Genomic DNA, 22690 nt, shown 5'->3' with positions numbered 1-22690 from the left:
CCCCCCCCCCCCCCCCCGCCCCCGACATCCCCGGAACATCCCAGGCCCCCAGCATCCCCGGAGCCCGAGACAGGCCGCTGTCCTCACCCTGCATGTCCGTGACCAGGAGGCAGCCGCTGGTCCTCTGGTACACCCAGTGCTGGAAGGTGCAACACTTCTGACCAGCCTCCGATTCTCTTCTCCGGAAGTTTATTTCCTTCCCGTCTCTGATGGAGTACTTCACAAATTCTCCAATCAGCTCCTCCTCCACGGTGGCGTAAGGGATGTTGTTCTCCGGCCGGTGGATAAGAAAAATAGGGATTATCCTGGAAGGGGACACAGCACGGGCACACGTCACCTTCCCAGGTGGGAATAAAGATGCGAGGGGGCCTGTCTTCACTGGGAGTGGCAGGGAGCTGCAGGACACACCCACGGGTCCCACTGGACGCAGGCAACCGCTCAACACAATGGTTGTTCCTCAGGTGAAAAGGTAGATTTCCGTTTCTCATTTGTTCCTACAGCTGGTCAGAGACTCCTCCTTGGGGTGGAGTGTAATCGCCCGCGGACAAGTGAATGTTTTCTTTACAGCCGTATCTCAGCGACCCACCAGCCATGTGTCCCTCCGCCATATCCTTTTCTTTCCTTCCCCCACTCCATTCAGTCAGCAAGTACTTATTCAGGGGTTTCTATGTCAGAAAGTCTTCCAGATGCTATTCCAGAAATCAGTGAAGAACACAGACACTCTGTTCTCAAGGATCTTATATTTAAATGCAGGAGACAGACAGCAAACAAGTAAATGTAGAGGGCTACCTGCTTTGTGAAACAACAAAGCAGTGAAAAAGCACTAGGTGGCGCAGGAGCCAGGGAGGGACTGCTATTTGAAGGAGCCGGCTCAGAGAAGCCTTGGTAAGAAAGACCGTCTGAGCAGAGACCAGTAGGAAGGAAGCTAGGGAGCCATGGGGGTATCTACGGGAAGCGCATTCTAGGTAGAAGGAACAACAAAGGGAAAAGGCGCTGGGGCAGGAGTATTCTGGGTGTGTTCCCAGAACACCAAGGGGCCCGTGTGTGGCTGGAGTAGAGGGAGCAAAGGGGAGGTGGTAGTAGATGAGTAAGGACAGGGAGGGAATGGGAATAGGAAGCGGACCTTGTGGGATCTAGACGGCCATTTGAAAAACTCTCCCCTTTATGTTGCTTTGGGTGAGGAGCTCCTAGAGGGTTTTGGCCAAAGGCTTGCCATTGTCACACATCTGTGTTGCAGATGACGCTGCCACTCCGTGTAGACGGGGCTGTGCAGGAGCGAGGGCGGGAGCAGGGAGGCGGTGAGTGTTGGGAGCCATTCTGAACTCACAAGTTGAGAAAACTCCTTGTGGCCTCCAGCCGTCAGATGATGACTTATATCCACCCGCTCGCAACTGTTTTTGCTTGAGCACTGACCCCCAGGCACCTTGTTGATTGGTATTGGAGTGACTTGTCCCCTTATTCTGGCCCTAATATATGCTGATTGCACCTTGTGAAGGGACTTAGTGTAGGAATTTCTTCTTTCGTGATTATGGCAGCAAATGCTGCATTTCCTGAGACCCCTGTTTTTCTTATCCTTCCCTTTAAGCATACAGGCTATTGACCCCTGCTCACAAAGAACTAACTTTTGCCTTTGCTATGCTAAAAGTATTGTCTTGTATTTGAATGCTAAAGATACCTTCCTTCCCCATGTGATAAGCATCTAGTCACCTACATCAATCTCTATTGATAAAGATTATGCACGAGTCTTCTACAAATCTATGTTCTGGGAAATTTTTACATATCAAAGAAATTTGTCATCAGAAATTATTGTCTAAGGCAAATGTCACTTCAGTGCTGTGCCCCATACACTTAACCATAAATACAGCTGAGTCTCAGTCAGTGCAGAGAGGCCTGCCTGGTGATCAGAAAGAATCTCGTGGCTCTCTCATCCCTCCCTTTCACGGCCGACACCGTCCACCCTTCAGGGCACCCTGGACCGGCTGGAGCTGGACTCCGGCAGGTGAAGAGCAAGGGCGGAAGCAGGGAGGCCCGTGAGGAGGCTGCATTCAGGCTGGCAGCTTCAGCGGGGGCGTGAGCAGATCCTGAATTGTAGTTGGCAGCACCGTCTGTTCACCGCCACCCCCTACCCCCACCATGACTATTTCACACCTGATCTTCTCTCCACCTTCCCACACCTCCTCCCCAACTTCACGTCCAGCTGATGACCTCGCTTCCTGTTTTATTGTGAAGACTTCAACAGTAAGCAGAGAGCTGCTAAGAGCCACATGGCTCACCTCCCAGGCCTGTGGCCATACCGTCCCCCTCCCTTCCCCTCCCCTCCCCCACTGCAGACGAAGCCTCCTTGCTCCCACCAAACCGCTTCTTCCACTGGTGCCCTGGATCTGCCCACCCCCTCTAGGGCTCCAGGATATTGCTGGAAGCATTCCCCACCCTCCTCCACCACACTTTCCTCTACCGGATCGCTGCCAGGCATGCATAGCAACCTGCTGAAATAGCTCTGGGCCGCATGTAGAGCCCACAACCCGCCCAACTACGGAGTCACAGTTTACAGCAAAGCCCAGATCAGCTGCAGACTCACCATCTGCCATCCCTCCCCTCCCTCTCTCTCTTGAGCCCACTCAGACGCTTTCCCACTAAGGATGCTTCCGTCAAGGGCACCCGCAGCACCGCGTTGCAGAGTCTAATGGTCTCTTCTCAGCCCCTGTCTTACTTGCTCTCAGTGGCCCTGGACACGGCTGATCTCTCAGTCCCTTCCCCCAGCTTCCAGAAATCCCCTTCCTCTTGGTTTTCTTCCTGCCTCGCTGCTTACTGTCCCGTCTCCTTCGCTGGCTCCTCACTTCTCCCCACCTCTGGGCTGCCCGGGGGCAGCTCTTCTCTCTCTGCCCACACTGGCTGGTGCCCTCCATGCTGGAAATGTTATCTAGATGTCGACAATTTCCACAGGGGTATCTCCTTTCAGGCCTCTCCGCTGAGTTCCCCACTCACACTTCCAGCCTCTTCCTGTCTCCATCGATGTCTCGTAGATATCTCAGATCTAACACAGGCCCAAACGGAGCTACTCATGTGTCCCGAAGGCCTACCTCAGTGACTGGTGATTTACCCTCCCTTTCTTTTCATTCAACAAACGTCGACTACTGAACAGATTGTGCCGGAATCTCAAAAAACTCACTAGGAGGGCAAACATGAAAGAGACACGGTCCCTGCTTGGCAGGGACAGCCGCTGGGAGCGGTGCACAGCGGACAAGCATCCGTGTCCAACTCTTAACTAGCAAAGACAGGCAGCAGGCTTCCAGGGGGCGCAGCGGGGGACTGGAGTTGTAAAGACTGAGTAGAAATAAGCTGATAGGAGGCGAAGGGGAGAAGCATTCCCGTCCCCCAGTCTTGATACTTGGTAACTTCGTGTCCCTCCTGCTCACTCACACATGCACACAAGCCGACCTGAGTCCCCACTCCTGGTCCCATCTTCACCCCACCCTGCCTGAACTGAAGTTTGTCTGCCACTTCTCCTTGAGTTCCACCCCGGGACCGGCCCCTGCCACCACCTCCCCCTAACACAGCTACTGTGCTGAGCAGGATGTGTAGTCACAACTGGCCACTCCCATTCATCAATGACAAGGAATAAATTGTATCGGAGCTTGTGGAAGGATGCACCTGAATCCGCAGAGCGAACGTGTGAACCACAGGGTCCGCAAACCATTGCCTGGGGGCCAAATCCAGTCTGATGCCTGTTTACAGCCCACAAGCCAAGAATGGTTTTCACATGGGAGTATTTGCAATTGATTGGATCAGAGGAAAACACTAACTCTCAACCCTAAGTGTAAGTGAAGTTACCTTAAAAATTTAGCAAAATGGGGCACCTGGGTGGCTCCATCGGTTGAGCGTCTGACTTTGGGTCAGGTCATGATCTCGTGGTTTGTGGGTTCGAGCCCCACATCAGGCTCTGTGCTGTCAGCTCAGAGCCTGGAGCCTGTTTTGGATTCTGTGTCTCCCTCTCTCTCTGCCCCTCCTCTGCTCGAACTCTCTCTCTCTCAAAATAAACAAATATAAGAACATTTTTTTAAATTAGCAAAATATTACTTAAAAAAAAGAATTCCAGGGGTGCGTGGGTGGCTAAGTTTCTAACTCTGGCTCAGGTCATGATCTCATGGTTGGTGAGTTACAGCCCCGCATCAGGCTCTGTGCTGACAGCTCAGAGTCAGGAGCCTGCTTCTCCTCTCTCTATACCCTTCTTCCACTTATGCTCTGTCTCTCTCTCTCTCAAAACTAAATAAACATTAAACATTTTTTTTAAAGTTTCATTCTTCTCATTAGTAAACTTATATACTAAAAAATTATATTTGGCTATTATATTTTAAAACTTATCAACAAAGATTTGTAGATACTGGCTTTCTTTCTTGTGATGCAAGTATCTGCTTAATAACTTCTGTTTTGCCTGCTGGCCCACAAAGCCTGAAATAGTTATGATCTGGCTTTTTCCAGAGAACATCTGCCAATACTAGGTCTCAAGTTTTGTCTTAAAAAATTTTTTTTAATGTTTATTTTATTTTTGTGTGAGAGAGAAACAGAGCATGAGCAGGGGAGGAACAGAGAGAGAGGGAGACACAGAATTTGAAGCAGGCTCCAGGCCCTGAGCTGTCAGTGCAGAACCCGACATGGAGCTCAGGCTCACGAAACATCAGATCATGACCTGAGCTGAAGTCGGATGCTCAACAGACTGAGCCGCCCAGGCGCCCCTCAAATTCTGTCTTCTATTGGTTACTATCACCTTAACTCTTCATTTCCTCTCTGCCCCAAAGCTACAAACATCATCACACCTCCTCATCTTAAAAACGACCATCATCACCTTCCCTCGATGGGTCTTGGCCCTCACATTTCATTCCCCTTCCCTGGCTTCCTTCACTTCTGTCACCACTTGAAAGAGTGGACCCCATTTGTATCCATGGCCCCAATTCCAATGGACTCTTTGACCCGTTACCCCTCATCTTACAAAAATCCTGCTTGCCAAGGTCACTCATTCTGATGGCTTTTACTTTTCTAAATGAAAATACTTGGATTTATATTGAAGCTCCTCTCTCTTCTTATTCCCTATGTCAAGTTTTGTTAATTGTACCTTCTTACAGAATATCCCAAGAGCCCATTCTCTCCTCTCAAATGCCTCATGGCCAGTGGTCAAGTTCTACCACCACTGCCACTTCCTGGGCTGGTCACACCACATCCAGCCTCTGGACCTCCTCTTTCACCGGCCCCTTCTTCTGGGGGCTAACCCTGATGCCCCTACTGTTGTTCTGTCCCCCACGTTCACCGCTACCACCAGGTGGAACCATCTTGTGGTCCCTGCCCACTGGAGCAACTTGAGGCTGATCAGCATCTGAATCCTCCTACCTCATCACATACAAACTCACTCGCTGTCTCATCTTCTCTAAAACCTGCTTGCATTCATCTTTTCTAACATGGTTTCAAGTGCAGAGGCCTTTAAGAAGGCAGTGTGTGTGTGTGTGTGTGTGTGTGTGTGTGTGTGTGTGTGTGTCCTGGCATCGAATCTGCTGATTTTGATTCAATGAGCACGGAATTGGGAGCAGATGCCTCCTTGAGGCCCCGTATCCTTCCATGTGTTATTATTCATGGACTCACAAAATTCTTCCGCTGTATGGAAGGGAAAGGTGTTTACATATCAAAATGTCCTATCTGTCTTCAGGCCAATGGCACATGGGGGGGGTGTGTGTGCTGATGATGCTAATTGGTCCCCGTGTCCTTCACAGGCACAGGCCCTTTCCAAGTCCCCACACTAGCCTTTGTTATTTATAATTTTGTGCTGTTTTCTTTAGAAAGCCCCCAAACTGTGGGGTCAAGCCATGCAAAAGCAGAGGGCTTTGTGCATTGTGGACAGCTCACTCGGTTGACCTTTTTCCTCCTTGAGAATTCTAGGGTTAGAGACGATAAAAGGGGGCTGGAGAAGACAGAGAATGCACAGGTTCCTGTAACACAGAACTATAACTCACTCCAGATTGCTGTCTGGGTAGATTTAACAGAACAGCAATTGTGTACTTTCTTTGCATTATGTTAATTTTTCTTGAAGTTGCTGAGAAATGTTTCTGTACTAAGGAAGTATGCTGAGCATGTCTTGGCAAAGAGTGGAAAGCATTTGACTTTGTACATGACATTCCCAACGCACCACCTCAGGTGTGAGTTCACCCCTTTGTGAGTTCACAGGGTCGATGTAAGCAATGATTTCCTCCTTCTTTCCTTTCCTAGTTTCTACTGATTCATAAATGACCATTCTGTCTGAAATTTCCATTGTGCCCTGGCATCGTGCCTTCTCTTTCCACTTAAACACGCACATATGATCTCAGCCAGATAAACACACTAGTAACCCAACCTCTAGACACCCAGAAATCTGCGTGAGTCAGTAAATATTTAGCCAATGAGTGGATAAACGCAATCGCTGTAATTTATCTCTGTTAGGGATCCAGGAAACAGGTACTGTGTTCCTCCATTCCTGATACCCAATTCACTCTTCACAGACATGGCACCATATTTTATCTTCATCATAGGGTAATTGTTTGGTGATATTCTTGTGTTCCATGAAGAAGATACTCTTTCTTTTCTATTTAACATGATACATTTATCAGATTCATTTTCTGTTTCTATTGAATTCTTTTCTATTTAATATGATACAGTGATCAAATCCATCCATCCATCCATCCATCCATCCATCCATCCATCCATCCACACAAACATACCTCAATTTAAAGAATATTTATCTAGTATTTCTCTGTAGCCCTCTGGCAACCTAGCGAGGAACAGGATAGCAGCCCAGTGTGCCCTCATGGCTCCCAGACAGAAAGACCAGGTGACATGCTTGTACCACTGGCCCTTTTCACCCTCCCATCCCCCCAGGGCCTTCAAGTCCCCAACAAACCACGGTGACAATGCAAGAGATGGTAAACACTCACTCTGGCACTTCTCCAAAGCCTTCCAGAGGCTGAGCTTCAGCAGCATAGATCTTGGCATAGTGCCTGGCAGTATTTTGGACATAGCATTCCTACATCACCCAAACACATGGGAAAGACAAGTGATTAGAGAAATTCAGAGTTGCCGGTAAAGCTAATCAGATTTCCCAAGATGGATCAAGCCAATGGATTCCCAAACCCATCCCTGCTTACAGGCACAGAAGCAACAATTATTGCAAACTCGAGTTGTCCACCTGCAGAGAACTCCGAGACATGAAGGAACTATCCAGGTAATGCTCAAGTGGTCTCTAGGGCCAGGCGTTCTGAGCTATGAAATTTCTAGGACGCGCATGGCTGACATTCCTCCTGGGCTAAGGGGCCTGGCCCCCTGGCAGGATGTCAGTTCGGCTCGGGGTGTGCTGAGCTCTCCCATCTGAAGCTCTTCTTTAGAGGTGGACTTAGAGTTGTGGGTAGTGAGCACCTCGAAAACACTGTTGGCTTAGGAAAAGCAAACTGGGTTCTGCTTTCTACTCACTAGGGCGTTTCCAAGAGGGAGTGTAGATGCGGGGGGTTTTCCTGCCTGGACCAGATGGTACTTGAGATGGAAAAAATATGTAATGAAAGAAAAAAAAAAAGGTTGACTTGGAGGAGTAAGGAGAACAATTGGCAAAACTCTATACTCAAAAGAGGGGATGCCTTCATGAGCACCGAGTCGCACCGCATGTCACCACATCTGAGATAATCATGGATGGCTAGGGCTTGACAGCACCCGAGAGATTCACTGAAGTATAAGCTATTCGTTTTATAGGTGATAAGTTTAGAAGGGTGCCTGGTGTGAAAGAGCTGGACACAGCTGTCCTGGAAGCTAGGCCCCTGCTGGTGTCAAGAGTGAAACCCACAGACCACAGTGGGAGACAGGGGGGAAGCCCATGTTCTCTTCTTGTCTCAAGGTTCTGTGACTCAGTAACATAGGAAATGGGAGCTTAGCTAGAGCCTTGGATCAACCTCCCTTCATAGTTTATAGGCTAACGTTGACCCAAACTCAGGAAGGCAAGAAACAGGGCAAATGATACCACTTCTGAATGTAGCCCAGCCCCTTCCATGAACTAAAACAAGAATCCAAAAACTAAGCCTTTGGGGATGCTTAGGAATCCTGGCAGCCCCGTAGCTTGGAACCCCAACCTTCCATGTCACCCTGTGTCTGAGACTCAAGCCTTCAAGGACCTCATGGGGCTTCCTAGAAACAGAAATGATCCCAGCCCAGGTCAGAACTGGCGAGGGGCCTCCAGACACAGGCTGAGTCCCATCTGGCTGGCATGAAGGGAAGAAATTACCCCAAGAACTTAGACGTGGTTCCCAGCATTCGGGCTTAATCCAGTGGCTCCCTTACAGCCACACCCCAGAGGGAGAAAAACACCCTCTTGGAGACACTCCCAACAGTGGGGAGTCTGACTTTCATCTCAGGGTATCATGGGTCCCCCTCAGACCTCACGTGACTCTGTAGGGCAGGTGGACCCACCTGGGCAGCGAGTTTGTAGTTCCTCTGGATGAGTTCATCGTTCTTTCTGGTCCCGTAGGCGACAGCGTTGTGCACCTTGAGCACGCAGGCATGGCCGGGCTGGAAGACAGGCATGAGGCCCTGCATCACTTTGCTGCGGAAGGCTTTCCGGTGGACGCCTTCTCCAAAGTGCAGCTCCTCCGTGGCGATCTGACCTCGCAGGTGGTCCCCAAAGTAGCTGTCACTGAGGAAGTCTTCTCTGAAGATGAGCTGGCTGAATTCAATCTCTTCACATCCTAAAACACACCTCACCTTTAGTTGGACAGAACGTCCACCCCCCATCTTGCTCTGTGGTTCACGGATGCTCCCACACAGGGACGAGGTCAAGGCTGGCCCGTAGGACCTGGAAGGGAGGCCACAGGGAACTCCCAACAGAGCTTGAAGATGAGACCGGGGGGAGGGGAAAACGAGTCCTCGAGGAGAATGTGGGAAGATCGGTGTGAGGCTCCAGTGAATCAGAGGTAGGGGGGTGTTGGGAACTGGTGAGGGCAAGACTGGGGAGATCAGGAAAAGAAGTTTAGACAGATCTGGAAAATACAGACAAGACCATGAAGGGTAACTAAAGGCAAGTTGAAGTATGGAGGAGAGAGGAGACACCGATGATAGGACATGATAGATCAGTGTCTCTTGACCCTTTTTCTCATGACTGCTCTATGTTTATAGAGCCTTTATAGACTTTTTCTTTTAAATGTCCCCCCCCACCAGAAACTTTAATCCCACAGAGGTACCATATACCTGTGTATGTACCATGTGCATATCTGTACTTTACACACAGAGTAAGGTTTTTTTTTGCCTACTCAAGAACCAATTTTTATCTTCCCAGGGTCAACACTGCTTCCCCAGGTTGAGAAGGTCTGTGGCCGATGTAAGAAATTGGTGGGCAAGGGCAAAACAGTTAAAAAGAACCTCCTCTGAAGAGACACTGAAAAAAAAGTCTAATTATTTTGGATTTATTCATAAAAAGAAAAGTCGAATTATTTTTTTCTAGCACCAGGTTTTTCCATAGCTGATTCCCCACGTTTCAGGCGACCACGGATGCCATCAGAAGGTTCCCTTCTAACCTGGAGACGAAGAGGTCAGCCTCCTGATGGGCTGAGAGAGGAGAAGATAGCTTTCAATGAAATGGGTTTGTTTAGATTTCTTTAACGCCCTTCAGTCCTCGAAGTCGATGAAAACAGACATCTTTCTGAGTGTTTACAAGAAGAAAGAAATCACAGGTTGTGTGAAAATCTCACTTTACATTTCTATTTAGACTGTTTAGAGAAACATTTTTCTCTGCTTTTGAAAATATTTTCAGGTCATGTGTTTGAAGAGCAACCTGTGACCGAAGCTAGAGCTGCTGAAGGTATTCAGAGATTAAAATTATTCTTCAAGAGTGTCGGTGAACAAATAGACCTCGATATTGGCAGAAAGAAAGAAAGGAAGGGGGACTCAGAGAGCAAAAGTGCTGGGGGTGCCTGGGCAGCTCAGTGTGGATTGAGCGTCAGACTCTTGATTTCCACTGGGGTCATGATCCCAGGGCTGTGGGATCGAGTCCCATGTTGGGCTCTGCGCTGAGTGTAGAGCCTGCTTAGGGTCTCCTCTCTCTCTCTCTCTCTCTCTCTCTCTCTCTCTCTCTCTCTCTCTCTCTCCTCAAAGAAAAAAAGTGCTGACGAAGCCTGTGGAAAGAGAATATGCGGCAAGATCCTCTAGGATTTCACAAGTGAGAGCAGGGGGCTCGGACAAGTAACTTGTCCTGGGTTTCTAGAGAGAGCTGCGTGAAGAAGCAGGAACAGGCAGGCAAGGGAGACACTGTCCCAGACAAAGAAAACAATTTTTTTTAACATTTATTTATTTTCGAGAGACAGAGATGGAGACAGAGTGTGAGCAGGGGAGGGGCAGAGAGAGGGGGAGACACAGAATCCAAAGCAGGCTCCAGGCTCTGAGCTGTCAGCACAGAGCATGACACGGGGCTTGAACTCACAAACCATGAGATCATGACCTGAGCTGATGTCATGATCCTTAATTGACTGAGCCCCCCGGGGCCCCCCGCCAGGCAAATTTTAAAGAGTTGTTGTATCATAGATTTCATCCTTAGTGACAGAACCGGAAGAAAAATTAATTTGCAGTGGAGAATGTTTGTTTTTTTCTTAAGTTAAATTTAAAAATGGGATCACTTCGAAGAAGGGATGCTTTTTATATAACCCAAATCTCAATTCTAGTGACACGATTGATTTCATTTTAACCATTCAGCCCGTAGTACCACTTAAAGAATATAGATAAAGTATTTTATGTATACACACCCAAGCCCAACAGATATTACTATATTTACCCCATTCTGTTTTCCTTCAAAATCTCCAAATTTCTAAAACTCAGTTATTATTAACAAAGGTTTGTGCACTGAGTGCTTAAAAACATGCATCAAATTTAATACAAAAAGTTGTCTCCACTATGTGCTTGGAAATAAGAAGGGAATTTTTTTGTATAGTGCTATATTGGGTATAATTAACAATCTTGTCCATAATTTCCAACAGAGATGTCTACTTACCAAAGATAAAACAGTGAAAGAAAAAAAATAAGTCTTAGCACTTTTCTTTGAAAGCCCCGGGTCATTAAATTGGGCTGGCTTGTGTTTTATTTGAACCATCATTCATTTCGGGGCTTTCCCAAGAGCTGGGTTTTATTAGTTTTTCATTATAGACCGGCCTGTAAAATGTTATTTGTTCTTCCTCGGGAGAATTCAATTAATAAAATGTTTCGTGAGAGAGAGACTCCTCCAAATAAGAAAGGCAATATAAACGTTATTTGAGGCTTCTTCATCTGAAACCTCAAGGGGCGGACAGGAAGGGACGGGACCCCCCAGCCGGGGGAGGGGGGGGTCGCTGAAACTGGAGCCCCCCCCCCATCACAGGGGGTCTGACACGAGGAGGAGATGGATGTCATTGGGTCCCGACCCGGTGGCCCTCTGGTTGGAGCCACAGGGCTGTAAGTGGCACACCATTTCCACCAGGTGGCCAGCAGCTCATCCCCACGGGGTCACATTCCTAACTGGTAAACACACCTAGGAAAAATGCGCTTATGCAAACCTAAAATGGACGAGGTCACAGCAAGGATCTGGGATGTGAAAGTCCAACAAGGCTGAGACACTGATGAAACAGAGAAGCCCTTCTTCTGAAAGTCACTTTGTTTTCTCACGTATAAGGAGGAAGGACATTCCTTTGCACATTTAGACTTTTGGGAAGACGAGAGCAGACGTGCAAAAAGGATCTCAGAGCATACAAGTACACTCCACCCAGGTACGTAGCATTTGGGTAGGTTTGCAAAGAGTCTGCCTTTGAGGTTTTGGACAAATATCATGATTCCCAGTTGCTAAACTACGTCTAAGTCGAGGCCAGCTCCTTGCCTTTAATGCGCTGGGTGCCACTGCATCAAACTTGCCTTTCTTGTCTCGTTTTCACAAAGATTTTAGGGGTTCTGTTTGTCTGAAAATCAGCACGTGAAATGAATTTTCTTAAGATGCTCAATCAATTAAGTTACTCAGACCTCTTCTAAAACTGGCCCAAGGTGCTTTGAGGTGCTAAGAGCTGCAGAGACTGGGCGAGGTGGACCCCCGGAGGCGGGCTGCGGCCGGCTCGCTCCAGCTACGGGGAGCTGGTGGCGGGCATCTCTTCCCGGCTCTAGGCTCTCTCGATGTGACACCGGCAGTTGAAAACTTGCCGTGAGGAGAGGATTTACACCACAGAAGTTAGCAGACTCTACAAACCGGGGCTTCCCCACCCGTCGGGCAGGCTGTTCAACATTTTCAGCTCGCCACTGGGTAAGGATGGGCACGTGTGTGGGGGCGGGGAATTTTCCCCAAACTGTACTCAGTGGCAGGTGACTGTTCCGGGCAGTGGTTAGGCCGTTGAAACACCAGGGCAGGGGCGCCTGGGGGGCTCAGTCGGTTGAGCGACCGACTTCGGCTCAGGTCATGATCTTACGGTTTGAGGGCTCGAGCCCTGCATCGGGCTCTGTGCTGACAGCTCAGAGCCTGGAGGCTGCTTCTGATTCTGTGTCTCCCTCTCTCTCTGACTGTCCCCCGCTCAGGCTCTGTCTCTCTCAAAAATAAACATTAAAAAAAGAAACAAAAAGAAACACCAGTGGCAATCATGCCAAAGGAAAGCACCAGAACCCATCTCTCATTTTCAGGAAGATGCAAGGGAACGGAGTTCTCCTCCTAGGACACCTGGCTGTCCTTGGAATTTGCTAAAACCAAAAGGTGAGTCAAACGGGAAAGTAAACCAAAGCAACAAAACAAGCGGTGTGAGTGCCAGAGGCTGGGGAGCCCCGCAGAGGGGCCTGACGCAAGTCCGAGGCGCAGGGGAAGACGTCTGGCCCCAAAGCCCCACCACCAATGCGCCCTCGACAACTGCACACCACGGTTGGACAACTGCACACCACGGTCGGACCTTTCATGGATACGACACTTCTGCATCTTTGCAGCCTCATGCACTTATCGCTGGCCTTGCCCCCAGCTTGACTTAGCCCGTGAACTGTCATTCCTGCGCTCTCCCCTACTTGGTTAGAAGAGCCAATGGGACTATTGCTTCAAACACTTATTCCAGGAGCGATTTCAGGCTTTATGGAGTGGCCCGTGTCCTTGGACATCCAACTCGGGCCAGCTTACCTTTAATATCCTGGTGGCTGGCGAGTTGTTTCAGAACTAGAAGAAGACAAAGAAGAGGGTGTCTTCAGTACCCATGGGCATTCTGAACGGGGCGGGGGGAGGGGGAGGCTTGAGGTTTTCGCCTCAAACTAGAGACTGAGGCTTACCATCAGCGGTGAGGCTAAACTCAGTGGTCGCTTTGCCGTAACCATTCTTGATGGAGCAACAATAGATGCCCTGGTCCTTCTGACCGGCTTGGGCGATGGCCAAGGACACAGCAGAGTTGTCGCCGGCACTGCAATAGGGGACATGAATATTTGAGTGCTTCATCATTCTGAAGGTGCATTTTTCTAACACACTTCGGAGAAAGAAACAGGTGTTTCCCTGCCCTAATGTTTTGGGCCAGTGGGCTGACTAAAGATAAGCTGTTTACATAATTCTAATTTATCTGTGGGAGATGATCGGGGCGATTTTGGTTGACTATACTCATTCCAATGGGCAATCTTGATCAAAATCAATTGGGAGGTGTGGCTGTGACTAGTAGAGCAAAGAACTGGGAATGTGAATCGTGGGGGCCGTCATGAACATTTCTGCTCAGAATTCACCTCGGTCAAGTTACTGATCCAGGTGCCCTGTGCTTGAAGGAAACCTGAAGGCCCTAAACCAAATCTAAACACAGACACAATAAGGGACAAGAGAAAGGGGGTCTTTGCTGTAAACAAGGACCCCCAGCAGAGGGTGTCTTTGAATAGGGTACTCCTCCAGTGAGTATCATCGTCCATCCGCCTAACCTGACATCATTAAGTTCCAGGCACTGTGCCATGAACAGAAAAACCCATGGTGGTGGTGGCGGGGAGGAAAGAGAAGGAGGAGGAGGAGGAGGGAAAGGAAGAGGAGAAGAAGGAGGGGGAGGAGAAAAAGAAAAGGTGAATGGGTGCGCCCAAGACAGTGTTGCCAAGACAAAAGGAAGCCAACATTGGTAAGCATGTAAAGGTCTGGCCACATGTCACGAGTAAATGGCATGCCTACTCATGTCATGTGCTCCCTACAGGGAGGCTAGGTTTCCTAAAGACATCTCAAATGGAAAATGGACCCAAAAGATTCGAGTGCCAATTACAAGCTCTGAGCAAGATTGCAAAAAACCCTACTGGTTACTTATCCTTGGCTGACAGCTACAGAAAGTTCTTTAAATGAATAATTAGTGCTTCTTTTTATAAAGCTCTAGGGAGTGGCCTTGATTTTTTTTTTTTTTTTAAAGCCAAGCCATTTCTTCTCCATTATCATTCTTCTTAAGCCGTACATAAGACAGGCAGGGCAATGGCAACGTTTTAGTCTGTGCGGCATTATTCCGTCTGTCACAGTCCAGTTAGATTTTCTGGAGAGATGTTATAGAAAAGAAACTATAGCTCGAATCTACCATAACGAAGGCATTTGGGACATAATTTCCGGACATATGTTCCAAGCAGACATATTTGATTTAATTATATAGAAAACTCCTAGATTTTTCTTCCTTTTTCAGGCCACTTGGGATGAGATTAAGGGGATAAGACACCTTCCGAGACTCAGAGAGCTGAGCGGGGACTTCCCTCGGCAGAAAGAAGCTTGTTTGAGTTATACTAGGGGCCCCTGAACCCGGTGATCTGTTTTAGAATAAGCCACACCCCCTCAGGGGGGTTGGGTAAAGCCCACGGGCCACAGGTCACGTGAACAAGCATTTATGGCCAGCAAGGCGCTTTAGGAGGCCATTGATTTGGTACCTTCCTCGAGAGTATTCTAGGGAATGATTCTCTTTCCTCTCCCTCCTCCCCCCTTCCCCTCCCCCTCCTCCTCTCCTCTTATATCCAGGGCCCCAGAAATGCCTGACTTTTCCCATCTCAGAAATGGCTGCTTATCACCTTCAATTACACCACGGGTTGTTTTTTCCTTTGGATTTACCTTCTTGGCTTTGAAATTTGTCAGGTGAGGGGGAATTTATGAAAGAGCAAACACAGCCAAATTCAGTAACAGAAGAGAGCTCTATAATCTTGGGACCACGGAACCTCAGACTAGAGGATATTTGGCATGCTCCCCTGATTTAAAATTTGTTTGTTTTATATTGTGTTTGGGAGAGAGACAGACAGAGCATGAGCAGGAGAGGGGCAGAGAGAGTCTGAAGCAGGCTCCAGGCTCTGAGCTGTCAGCACAGGCCCCCAATCAGGTCTGGAACTCAAGAGCAGCGAGATCATGAGCTGAGCTGAAGTCAGAAACCCAACCGACTGAGTCACCCAGGCTCCCTGTCATTTTCCCCTGATTTCAAAAACATCAGGATACGTTGCATGACTTTCTGAGGCCACATAACTCGGGTGGCCGAGCCTGGGTTAGAAGTCTTCCCTGCTTTCTCTGTCCGGACCTCCGTCTTCATTACTTAACTTGTCTTGGATACTTAGGGAGTGGGTTTCAGCTTCAATTTTCCTTTTTACTTCCTATCGCTATTTTCTTTTAGAACTACGTTGTGAAATAGACCAGCAACAACTGTGAGAGGTGGCCGGGCAAATCTTGCACCTTCTCTGCACTTGGGCTATTGACTTGGAATCCTTCGTCCACCAGACTGTAGAATCTTCATGAATTTCTGCAAATTGGCAGCTTAACTTTACACTCCCGGATTGATCAGGGAACATCTCAGCTTGGATCTTTTTTAGTAACACTGGAGCTGGAAAGGAGAGGATTTCAGGTCAGTTTTCTTACAACTGCGGCAGAGAGCTTCACAGTGGAGAGAAGTCTTTCCCATTTTATCACATTTAATTTTCACGGCAATCCCAAGAAGGGGGATAATATCACCCTCCATTTATGGATGAGGAAAACAAGTGTCTGAGGGGAGACGTGACTCGCCTAAATATTCAAAAAATAAACAAATCAATCTAATAGAAAAATCTCAATTTTCATTACTTAACACTCCCAACATGGGGCACCTGGGTGGCTCAGTGGGTTAAGCATCTGACTTCCGCTCAGGTCACGATCTTGAGGATGTGGGTTCGAGCCCCGCATCGGGCTCTGTGCTGACAGCTCAGAGCCTAGAGCCTGCTTCGGATTCTGTGTCTCCCTCTGTCTCTGCACTTTCCCTTCTCTCTCTTTCTCTCTCTCTCTCTCTCTCTCAAGTAAACATTTAAAAAAAGACTCCCAAAGTGAGATCTATAATGCATAAAGTGAAATAGAATGTAAGAGACTTTTTTTTTTTAAAGAGGGTTGGGGATTCTGGATACCTAATCTACAAACACTGGGTAACGAGAGCTACACTTAAATGATCACCAGATGATCCAGGTCAAAATCAGAGCTGGAGCTTAGGGTGCAGGACAAAATCCAGATTATCCAAGTAATTGTGGTTCAGCTCCCAGACGTAAAAGGCAAAGCAACAATACATCATTTACTGAGTAATACTCCTCCATCTCTCCCTTCCATCAGCTATCTTTGCTGAGGATACCCTAGCCGATGGCAGTGATATCCGATATCGATTTCATTAGCAAAAGAGAGTAGTGTCTCCTGGAATGAGATGGGAGCAATCAGGAAACAACTTACTGGTGTGTGATGGGGGCGGGGAGAGTCGGGAGGTTAGGCGGAGCTCTTTGAACATGTCTTTTCAAACCAGGGATCTGGGCACCGCAGACCAGTTAAATGTGTCATTACCCAGGGCAGCCACTGGGCGGCAGCACAGACGTTAGAACGAGACCGGGATGGGCGCCCAGCTGGATGCGCGGAATGGCTACAGGCTGCGGTACTGGCAATGAGGCCTCAGTCTTCTACGGACCAAGCTCCAAATCTCCGCAGCCGCGGTGACTCCAAACAGCACGGAATCCGCGGCGAAGCCACAAGGCTTCAGCGCCGATGCTGTTTCCCCGGCTACCTCAAGTCCCACTACTGGGAAGTAGGCGGCGGGTTAAATGCGCCTCTCCTCTCTTTGATGCCAACATATTCAAAAGCTTATTTTCTTCCCAGAAAATAATAATGAGCTGCTCAGGGAACAAATCCCTCAGCTAGAGAACAAGTGAAGTCACTAACAATCTTATGGGAGACAGAGAAGATATACCAAGCTGATGGATGGCAAAACCCATTTCGACCCCTCACTTCCAGAGTCTTGCCCAAGCTTGCCTCCTGGTCTGGAGCTTAAGTCCTCAACGTCCCTTCCAGCACTATGTGGTGGCAGTCTTCACGGATGAGCCTGTGGACACCCCAACGTTCCTATAGCTGCCAGTCCTGCTCTCTGCCCATCAGGAGTCCTGGACACAAAGTTGGGGGTGTAGAGAAAGGGCATAAAATGGGAAGCAGCGCAAAACGAGCGTCCTGGAAGATAAAGCTGGCTTGGGCAAGAGGCTTCAGGGCTTTAGAAAGGACCCTGTTTGTGTGGGGGAGAGAGAGAGCGGGCTACGTTCCTTTTCTGTGCACTATCGATCGGGCCAAGTGTTGATGGGAAACAATAGAACAGCTCCCCGGGAACACAAAGCTGTGAATGTCCCCAGGAAAGGCTACTCGGCTTTATTTCTCTGGGTCCTCTGAGTCACCTGCTTCCATCCCCACCCCACCACACCCACACCCACACACTAGCTCCTTCCCCAAGGGGTCTTGAGGTCTCAGTCTCTGAGAGCAAACGCCACCAGCCTCTGCTTATCCAGATAGTCTTTGCTCCCACAGTAACTCAAATGATCACGGATGAGGATTCCAAATAGACGTTTCCCTTTGGGTTGAAACCGCTTTAGAGAGCTTTTAAAATAATGCTTTGCTCTCTTTAAAGAGGTTTAAAAATTTTTTTTAAACATTTGTTTATTTTTTGAGAGAGAGAGAGACAGAGTGTGAGCTGGGTGGGGGTGGGGGCAGAGAGAGAGGGAGACACCAAATCCAAAGACAGGCTCCAAGCTGTCAGCACAGAGCCCGACGTGGGGATCGAACCCACAAACTGTGAGATCACGCCCTGAGCCAAAGTGGGAGGCTTCGACGACTGAGCCACCCAGGTGCCCCTAAACAGGTTTTAAAACCTCCGTACTAGAAACGGTGGATACCCCCCTCCCCCAACTCTTCAGAAGGTAGTTTTGTATTTACTCCTGGCCACAGGAGAGGGGGAGGGCCCATGTGATGTGGGCTGGGAATGATGAGCACCTGTGTGGGGGTCTGAACACGCAGGAAGGAGGAGAAAATTCACACCCCCCCCATGCTTTGGGGTTAAGGGATGGAGTTTGGGGCTGACGTGACACCCCAGCAGAGCAGAAGGGACTGGATTTGCAAGAGCTCTGAGCCTCATGTGGTCTGAAACCTGGAACAGAGATGCCGGGGCGCTTTCAGACTCAGATGCAGAGAAGGGGGAGTTGGAAAGGAATGTGATGCTCAAATTTGGAAGAAAACCCAAGATTCAATTAAGCTGCTGTTAACGAAAATCACCAATTAAAGAAGAGACTCCCACATTGTACCTAAATATTTCTTTCTGCAAATCCTGCTTGGTGTGTGGTCTCTTTAATTATATGAATTAGCTGCACTGATTAATGCTTCTGTTTAGCTTTTAAAATATTTTTTAAAGGATAATTAACCAGAAAGTCATCTTAATCATGCTCCCTTGATTTAAACCTACCTACCGGCTGCCCATTCAGTGATTCTCTCTCCAGATCACCTGGGAACTTGTTAGACATGCACTTTCTCGGACCTGCACCTTGAATCAGAAACTCTGGGGGGGGGGAGCCCAGAAATCTGCATTTCAACAAGCCTGGAGGCCAGTCGAGTTTGAGAACCACAAGCGTACACGCCACGCCATTTGGTGGCTGTCTGTCCTTGCCTTAAATGCAGACTCAGAAGGACACAGGAACTTGACATTTGGTTCACAAACCCTGACTTCAACAACGACAGAAAGCAACAGCGTCTCACCTTTCCCTTCTCTTTTGCAAGGTGGCTTTTTGGTGTCCCTTTTCTCCTCCGTGCGTGATGCAGGTGTTTCGAGTTTAGGAATCTTTTTAAGAAAGCCTGAACCCTTTAGGACGTTTTCCTTCTCTTCCAAACTCAGCCTCAGGGCGGCCACCCTGGACAGAATTTTCTTCTTTACCCCCTCAGCTAAGTGTCCGCTCCCTGAGGTTTCTTGCTCCGTGACCTCCTCTGACACATTCATTGCAGGGGGGGCCTTTGGGAAATTGAGGGTCTGGGCTGCCGTGTGACCGAGCTTCTGGTCCCTGGTTCTTTGCCCACAGCCCAGGCCGGGCGCCCACTCTAGTGTCTCCGGAGTTTTCTCTGAGGCACATTCACCTGAAACGGACGCCAAGGTCACTGCCGGGGACCCAGATGCACTCACAGGCTTGGTTTCCCCCGTGCGGGGCTCCTCTCTTTGAGGTTCCTGGATGGTGTGGCTTACTGAAAGGTTTGAAATGTTTCCTTCGGGAGATGAAGCAAAGGTTAATGGAGAGAGACCACTAGAAGAGGGTGAAGGTTTCCCACACTCACTCTCAATAGCTCCCCTTTCCTTTGAGTCAGAAAATGTGTATTGGTGGTTTTGGGGCTCAACTAAATCATTCTCAGGGACGTCATGAACTTGACCTGCAGAGTTGTGACTATCGACGCCAACAGATGCATGAGTCATTACGGCAAGACAGTTAGAAAGAGGCGGAGTGGAGAAAACAGGTTCTGCGTGGCTGTCTTTACTTTGTTCAGCCTCCCCTAAGCTTCTCCCGTTGCCTTCTTGTACTTGACTTACTCCACATCCGCTTGGAATGGTCTCCCTACCTTTGTCAGGATGTGGGACTTGCAAGATGGCAGGCTGGACTTCCAGTCTCTGGCCCATGTTCCCATCGTTCGCTTGACTCTCCTCTGTGATGGCAGCCGGTGTGGATTTGGAAAGCCCTGGTGTGTCAGCCCCGGTGTGCATCACCCCACCTGTTTCATCGGTGGGGTCTACAGACGACTCTACAACGTTAGGGCCAGTCAGAAACTGTTTAAAGAAGGCAGTGTGACCCACCTCGATTGGGTTCTCCTCTCGGTGCTGACTCACAATACTCACATTTTCCTTCTCTTTGGTTTTGGAAACCTCTGGTAACAGATCTGCGACGTGTGATTCTTTTTCATCTACAGGATCCACAGACGACTCCAGAAATCTGCGTTGGTTCAAATACTGGGAAGAAAGGCTACTCCAATATGCATGGCTGGTGGGTTTTTCACGTATGTGAGTTTCTCTGTTATTAGCAAGGGCTGGGTCAGACTCAGCCTGAGGACTGGGAGCCTCGAGAATGTCCGGGAGAGCCCAGGCCCTGTCAGGAATTATGGGACGGGCTTCCACCTCCTGGCACTCAGAACCTGTGTGATGTCTTGGTAGCCAGACTTCCGAAACAGGAGCATCCAGAGTTATGATCTTCAGCTTGCTGCCTGCTTTCCAAAGTCCTGGCCCGCTCTCTCTAGACCCTTCCAGGAAGATATCAGAGAGAGGCAGAGTGTGGCTCAGAGCCTGACCACCATCTTCCCTGGTGACTTCAGCCCCCTTGCACACACTAGTCCCCAGGCCTGAGCTCTGCCCTCTCTCCTCCCTGGAGTTGGCTGATAAGTGGTCCCAGGGCACTGGGTTTATTTCCCCTTGGGCAAAAGATGTCATGGACCAACTTTCTGGGAAATCATCTTTGGAAGCAAGACTCTGTTGGGATAAGCTCTCCTCCTGGATCCTCTGAGTTGTTTCACTTTCTTTTTCTTGGAAATGCTCTTCAAGGCTCCTATTGTCTGTCCTGTCCACAGTCAGACCTTTATCTCCAGACTGGTTATCAGTCTGGAGAGGGCAGCTACTACAGAGTTCCTCTGGGAACCAGGGAACGTGGCTGTGGAATCCTGGTCCACTGGGAGCCATGCCAAAGGGCTCCTGTAGAGATTCGGTTGGGGAATCATTTAAAATATGACCCAACAGAGCATGGGAAGTAAGCTGGAAAGTATGTTCATCTGGTGCCTGAGGCGAGCTCTCCTTGGGACCGTCTGCATGACTGTTCTCAGCAGTTGAGACAGGGAGGTATTTGGCTGGGTGGACTTTGGTGGCCACGGTTCCAGGTGACATGTCCCCACTCTCCCTGGTCACCTGAAGACCCTCCAGAGTAGCGGTTACAGTCATTGGCTTCTCCTGAGGAAACATCACAACTGAACCATCCCTGGCCGGTGTGTCTACAGTGCCTGGGGCACTGTTACTGGGGCTCTCCTTACCTCCTTCTGGAAACTGCACAAAAGAGCTGTTCTCAGAACCCAGAGGCTGTCTTCCCTCAGGCCCTCCTGAGTTGCCAGGGCTCGGCCTCTCCTGGCCAGCCTGTCCCATGGAGACCAATGTGGGGGCGAAATTCTCCACTGCCGCTAATTTTTCCTCTGTGCCACCTTCACTGGCTTTTTGTGAAATGTTCCAGGTGAAAGTACTAGTAAAAAGACAGGGTGTGGCGGAGTTTCGCTCCTTGGCGCTCTCGCATGGCGGCTGCGGAGGCTCAGAACCTTGCGTTTGAAAAAGAATGTCATAGGGAGAATGTAAATCAGATACTTCACCTTGACTTTTTGCCAACTCTAAGTCCATGGAGCAAATATCGTGAGGCCAATATTTATCACCGGACTCTGCAGCAGGGGAACCCACGGTGTCCCATGTTCCTTGGCCACACGCTTCCAGATGCTCCAACACGCACGCTGCCTCTCTGCCCCTTGGCCCACCATGTGTAGTTTCCGGGGTGGGAATGGTATCTGTGGGTTCAGGGGAAGCAACAGAGAGAGGCTTGGGCTCCCCGGGGTAAGGGCTGCCCTCCTGGGGGAGAAGCACTGACAGCTCCCCAAGAGACCTATTTTCATTATTGGCATCTGGGACGCTCAGGTCATGTCCAAGGTCTTCCCAGGAACTTCCAAGTGCGTGGTCTTTTCCATCTTGGTTTTCTCCATGCTGGGGGCATCGAGTATAGCTTTCCAGCTCCAGGAATTGGCCCAGTGATGCGTATTCTTCGTCGATCCCTCCTGAGTTGGGGAAGGAATTTGTTGTGGTCCCAGCAAGCGCAGATGGCTTCCCAGCAGGCTCTGGGGAAGCTGGCATCTGGCCGAGAGAGTCTCTCCCCCTGACCAGTTCCTGAATATGCACCTAGGAAGATGAAAGCGATATTAATAGAATGGTTCCTAAGAGAGCCCACAACTGGGCATAACTGCAAGCCCAAGAATGTGAACCCTTGATGGCTGTAATAACACATGGGAAGGGTAGCAGGAATGATTGAAATTTAAACCCTGGTCCCCAAACTCTCTCCAGCTCTTCTTCCTGGGAAAATGCAAACTTAAGCAACCGTATGTTCCAGGGGCCCTTGGTCAAATTCCCTGTCATGAGCAGAAAGCCTGCTGAGAGTCCTCATTCAATGATTTCTTTTCTCTCTTGGGGAAAAAAAGATGGAAATAAATTGCACGTAAACTATTTTGATCAAGTCAGTCATCAGAGCTTGTGGGCCTCTTTCCAGAAAGATACATTTCACGTGATCATAACAAATGAAATATGCAATGCTTGTAAAGTAGCAGTGGACAATCTTTGACAGCTTGCTGGTTAATAATATTACTAAAGAACAGAGAAAGGCCTGT

General features: G+C 49.0%; 1 protein-coding gene across 1 annotated transcript in view; it reads right to left on the bottom strand.

Moving 5' to 3' along the window:
* The window catches only part of ALPK2 (alpha kinase 2), a 117759-nt gene that overhangs the window by 18054 nt on the left and 77015 nt on the right, over positions 1 to 22690 (bottom strand). Inside the window, exons 7-13 of the mRNA XM_029921751.1 lie at positions 19013 to 22208; positions 15674 to 15821; positions 13300 to 13427; positions 13154 to 13189; positions 8470 to 8744; positions 6954 to 7042; positions 88 to 305 (exon numbers count right to left, since the gene is read on the bottom strand). Of these exons, the coding sequence (XP_029777611.1) occupies positions 88 to 305; positions 6954 to 7042; positions 8470 to 8744; positions 13154 to 13189; positions 13300 to 13427; positions 15674 to 15821; positions 19013 to 22208 (4090 nt within the window). The remainder of the gene's footprint in view (positions 1 to 87; positions 306 to 6953; positions 7043 to 8469; positions 8745 to 13153; positions 13190 to 13299; positions 13428 to 15673; positions 15822 to 19012; positions 22209 to 22690) is intronic.

Source organism: Suricata suricatta, chromosome 14 (genome assembly GCF_006229205.1).
Source record: "Suricata suricatta isolate VVHF042 chromosome 14, meerkat_22Aug2017_6uvM2_HiC, whole genome shotgun sequence".
NCBI lineage: Eukaryota > Metazoa > Chordata > Mammalia > Carnivora > Herpestidae > Suricata > Suricata suricatta.
The sequence above is the reverse complement of the archived record's forward strand: the minus strand, read 5'-3'. Positions and strand labels throughout refer to the sequence as shown.